This window comes from Lycorma delicatula, chromosome 3 (genome assembly GCF_047948215.1).
Source record: "Lycorma delicatula isolate Av1 chromosome 3, ASM4794821v1, whole genome shotgun sequence".
In the NCBI taxonomy this organism is placed as follows: Eukaryota; Metazoa; Arthropoda; class Insecta; order Hemiptera; family Fulgoridae; genus Lycorma; species Lycorma delicatula.
In genome coordinates this window covers 178,810,708-178,816,226 of record NC_134457.1, presented here as the reverse complement: position 1 = coordinate 178,816,226, position 5,519 = coordinate 178,810,708, and the positions used below count along the sequence as shown (strand labels likewise).

General features: G+C 30.9%; 1 protein-coding gene across 1 annotated transcript; it reads right to left on the bottom strand.

The window, feature by feature from the left end:
• Positions 1–235: 235 nt before the first annotated feature.
• On the bottom strand, positions 236–571 carry LOC142321255 (uncharacterized). Its single transcript, XM_075359252.1, has one exon. It carries the CDS (start codon positions 569–571, stop codon positions 236–238), a length of 336 nt encoding a protein of 111 aa, XP_075215367.1.
• Between the last annotated feature and the right edge of the window lie 4,948 nt (positions 572–5,519).

Genomic DNA, 5,519 nt, shown 5'->3' with positions numbered 1-5,519 from the left:
TTAGATAAAATGTTTATGCGATAATAAAATAGGACCAATGAGTCCTAAAGGATCAAATACACCTGCTATGATGGACAAAATATTTCTTCAGAGTGTTTTATAGAATTATAAGAATGAGTAGTTTGGAAAAGTAGTGTGTCTAAGATTTTCCTATAGAACTCCTGAAGTCCGTAAATTTTGTTCTTGTTTTGATGCAATGGAAGAGTTGTGTTCAGAAGAAGAAATGGTATGAAAATCATTTATGGAGTGGAAAACCATATTGTTGCAATAACTTAGAAATATTAATTTTCAACTGAATAACTTCATTTAAGTTATCTGAACCTGTTACGAGATCATCAACATAAAAATCATTTCGAATGAACTTACATGCAAGTGAAAAATCATTTTCATTTTCATTTGCTGTTTGAGTTAGAGATCTAATGGCTAAATATGGTGCACAAGCGGTCTCATACGTTCGTAATGCAAAGTGTTTTATTTTTTTATCTGGAAAATCACGCCAAAGAATACGTTGCAAATTGGAATCACTAGGTTTAAATAATACCTGACGATACATTTTAGCTATGACAGACATTTTAGCTATGACACATTTTAGCTAATGACATAATTATGGAGTCTGAATCCAAGCAATATGGAAAATAGATCTTGTTGGACTACAGGTCAGACTAATAAAGTATCATTAAGGGATAGGCCATCATTAGTGGTTGTAGCTGAACCGTCAAAGACAATTCGAATTTGGATAGTTAGACTTGAAGGCTTGAATACTTGATTTTACCCACCATCACATACAATAGTAAAATAATAATAAAAATACGAGAAAGAAAGAAAAAAAATTACTTCAATAAACATATGTGATTACTTCACTCTCGAGGTTTGGACTGCAGGTGGTACAGATGTGTCTGCCTGAGAATCGGCTTAAGAATGGTTCATTGGTGTTTAAATCTATAAGTTATACGTTTTAAGAATGAACTTTAACCCTTACGGCCTCAAGCCTATTTTGATAGTACTAGTTAAAAGCCTCAAGCACGTTTTTCAGAAAAAGTAGATGTTTGGTAAAAGTGTAAAATAACAATATACACGATAAAATTATGAAATAATTGTAATTACTCAGTAAACTATGTAGATTGTGGTGCTGCGATCCAAAATGCTGTTACACCCTTGATTAATTATTTAAAAAATAAAATTCAACTTTTTTCATTAAAAAAATAAAATACTGAATTTGTTCTTTATTTGAAAAAAATCCTTTCTATTTGTATCTACCTATCACTTTTTCTAAAAACTAAAATTATTTGTGAACAAAATAAAAAAAAATTCATATTTTTTACAGAGTTATTGAAATTTTTGTGTTACCATTTTTTTTTAACATTTTTGCTTTGAAATTTCAAAATAATTCTAAAATGGTGCGCTGAAAACTTTTTACCAAACCAAGGGGTTGCCTGTGATGATACTGTACTCCATTAACTGTTAAGAGTAGGTTTTCTAATTATCCCCATATTCAGTATGCAAGCTATAAAACCTTTCATTTCAGAAATGGTAATATTTTTCTATTTTCGGTATGGTTCAGACAGCCTATCTCTATTTGCATTTAAATATTGATTGGCTGATCTATTGGTTTCTTTCACCATCAGTTCAAATAAATTAGGTGTAAATAATAAATATTAATAAATTATAGGTGTGGAACCTGGATTAGGCTTATGTTTTGGGCCGGAGAGTTCCAAAAATCGATGTGGAAGAGGGACATTATCTTTCGGTTCAATGATGTTTCTGTATGTCTCATCTTCTTCTGAATCCCCATCACTACCGCTTGTGATTAATTCATCATCTTCTTCAGTCCCACTGTCACTAGATAATTCGAAATCGCTATCAGTATCATCAACAAAAAAGTTATTAATTTCTACATCGGTAATACGTCTACTAGGCCCGGACATTATAGAAAAAAAAACACCGAACTAACGAATAAATCTGAATATTTTACGGATCACGGTAACTAAAACTACAACTAACACTATAATTGAAACTCTAATTTCATAAAATAATAATATAATACCTATAAAAAATTCCTTATAAACGCACGGAGTAACCAAAACATAACCATGAATGCACGGAACAAACTTCTGTTTACGTTAGAGATTATCGGAATTTTGAAATCAATTATTCTCTAAAATACGTATCGTAAAATGAAAACAACCTACACTATCGATATCTACGAATTGTAATCTTTAAAAAAAGATACTAAATGAGCAATCGTATGAACGTAAAGACATATATGAACATAAACTACATACGAAATATCGTGCGGGTGAGACTTTTAGCACAAGCACTCATGTAGCATATATCGTTAATTTGAGGCTTTAGGGTTAAGAATATTATTTCAAGTCCTTGTTCTATTTTGTTTTTAGAATTATTTGTATTGTAATATTTGAGAATTTTTTGTCTGTTTTCTTTTGGAGCTTTAGTTTTAAGTGTTTCAGAATATGATATTACACTAAAAGTGTTTTATTTATTTTAGTTTATATTTCTTTTGTTGCTAATTTAAAAAAAAAAATATTCAACACTAATTATTTTATATTTGAACCCATTTTAAAATAGAGTACTCAAACGTGAAAGTCTCTGACCTGAGGGACAAGTGTTTTAACCCCGGTTTCTCTGGACAGGAAAGAAGAAGGTTTTGATCGTACCACTGCTAGTCGCTGTGTGCCTTGATGCGGTGTGGCTGAGGGAGGAGATCGGTTCTCTAAAGAGAATTATGGAAATATTGTCTCTTGATAACAGAGCTCTCCGGAAGCCTCTTGAGAGCGTGAACGAGCGATTTGGTCGTGTCATCCCATCGGTTCTGTTTCTGAACTGGGTGAGGAAACACTTGACGGCAATAGATTTACTGGTCAAGCTAAGAAAAAGAAGGAGTGGAAGGGCTTCTAAGCCACATAAAGTTATTTTGCTTGGAGACAGCCATGCAAGGATCTGTTTCTCTTTTTTATTATTGGTTATTTCTCCTTGGGGCCGGACTTACTTTGAATACGAACACAGCACAAAGATAAATTCAGGGGGACTTCACCCATATACTTCCTCCACCATCTTTGTACAAATAATTCTGACCAATATCTCAGACACCGCTTCCCACATCTGTTCAGTCTGCAGCAAAATTTTCATGATGTAATCTAGGTTAAGCATACCGTCTCAGGCATGCTTCCCTATCCTCCAAGAACTGTTCGCACTCGAACACTATGTGTTTTCTGGTGTCTTTCTCTCCACAGTAGTCATACTTCTCAGAAAGTCTCAATGCCCATGCCCACTGGTGGTATCCTTCGAAGCACCAGAAACCGATCAAGATCAATTCATACCCCGTTTTTGCCTGCATTAGTGATCCAGCCATTTCTAAAGATCCAAGTTCAGTGTGTAGGTCCTTCTATCCTTAGTCGAGTGAGCTCATCATGGGAGGGTATTGGATGGCATTATAAAGTAAATTCTTGGGGTGGTGCTACAGTTTGATTTCCGCGGTTAGGTCAGGAAAGTTGTTTGTATTTTGTACATTGTAAGGCGAAGGATCTTTCTAGGAACTTTTCTCAAGGGAACCATCTTGTCATTATCGTTGGCATGAATAGATTAAACAAGATTGTTATACACCGACATCTTTTGCCGGTTCAACACTTCGGTGTCTGAAGCAACCTCAAAGAATGTGAGTCGTTGCATGAGGAGACATTTTAGTGCGAGCTCATATTTTTCTTTTATGGATCCAAATGCAGCTCTCACACGACAAATGTACATTTGATAAAGTTGATTTTTGTCGTTTTTCATAGACTTTATTTCACCAATTTTATCAGAATTAAATTCTCTTCAAGTTTTCAATAATAAAATTTACGTATTTATTAGTTATTTAACAAAATTATAGTACTTCAAACCTAAAAAAACGTGTTTTTGGTCACCAAACCTTTTTTTTTTACGTTGGATAACGTGAAAGCTACAGGAAGTACAGTGGGACCTGTTTTATTTGATTTTTCAGGTCAGAAAATATAATCCCTCATCAAGTTTTCCCTTATATAAAAATTTCAAACCTCAGAAAATTTTATGTCCACAATTCACCGGCGGAATTTGTCCTCAAATACGGGAAAAAGTCTTTGATAGTCGTAACTCGATAATAAAGTATTTTTGGATAAACAGTTTGTTTGTTTGAACTTTTTTATTTATTTTAAGCTCTAGAATTAGTTACCAAATTATTTCTCTTTCCTTCTGAATCACTCTGTTTGGTATATTTTTAAGTCCGATCACAATAAAGATTTATTATTTGTTTACTGATACTAGTTCTATCGTATTATTGTACTAAATACGAAACTTAATTTATTGACTTTAATACAATTTTATTACTGTTTAACTGTAATACTGCTGTTATTAAGTTTGTGATTTATTTAATTATCTATTTAGAAATCAATAATTATTAATTTTAATTATTATGATTTTCTGCAATAACTTGGCTTTTTTTCAAAACAAGTTTCAAAAATAAGGTTTCATTCTATTTACAATAAAAGGCTTAAAATTTTAGCTAATAAATCGTATTTTGATAAAATTAAGGATTACCCAAAAATAAAAGATTAATATATTGAGACCAGATGCGTTCTTTTGCTACAATCTAGAATGTAAAAAATAATATATTGTTAACAGCAATATATTAAATGATTATTATACGAGTACTATATAAATAACAATTATATATATATGTGTGTGTGTTTATGTGCGCGCGCGTTTCTGGCTGAATATTTGTATTATGTTTGTGTTTTATGGATGTCTATTTTATTATTTAAAAGTATTTGAGAAGGTACAATATATGGCCTCTCCTGTAATATAATGAAATTATTTAGGCATTTTCGCTGATAAATAATTTCCTTTTTTTTCAATTTTTAATTATTAATTGTTGTTTAATTACAAGTGATATTAAATAGATTTATCGTTTTACTATTTTTTTTTTCTTTAAATTTTATATTTACTTCTTTTTTTATTTTGTATACATTAAATATGTATTTACTTTCAAGATTATTCTGAAAATTAAATATATTCTGTATTAAAATCTATTCTTGAATTTATGTTTCTAGTTCGTTTTACAGTCAGTAAAAACAGACAATATTTATTAACTACATAACAAATTATTTTTATGATACTTTAATTTGGTTGTACAATATTGTCTTCGTCTTTCTTTCGGAGATCCCGCATTCGGATTCCAGTAACGCATTGCGATTTTACGTTCAATATAAATTACCATACCATTTCGTCTGGCCATAAAGATAATACATTCGCCAAAATGGTTTTTAATATCATTCGCTTAACACAAAAAAGTGAAAAATGTAGGCCTTACAAGACAAAAAAAAATATTTTTACTAACTATAAAAATACACATCACATTTTATACGTATTTTAACATAAAAATATCAAATTATTTTAGAACTAGTTTGATTTATTGGATGCTTCTTTAGTAATATTAAGATATACAATTTTAATTCGAATCAAAACATGCAGAATTAATAACATTAGAA

Bases quoted from the DNA above. Each gene is read 5' to 3' on its own strand.
- LOC142321255 (XM_075359252.1), bottom strand. From the start codon at position 571: ATGTCTGTCATAGCTAAAATGTATCGTCAGGTATTATTTAAACCTAGT.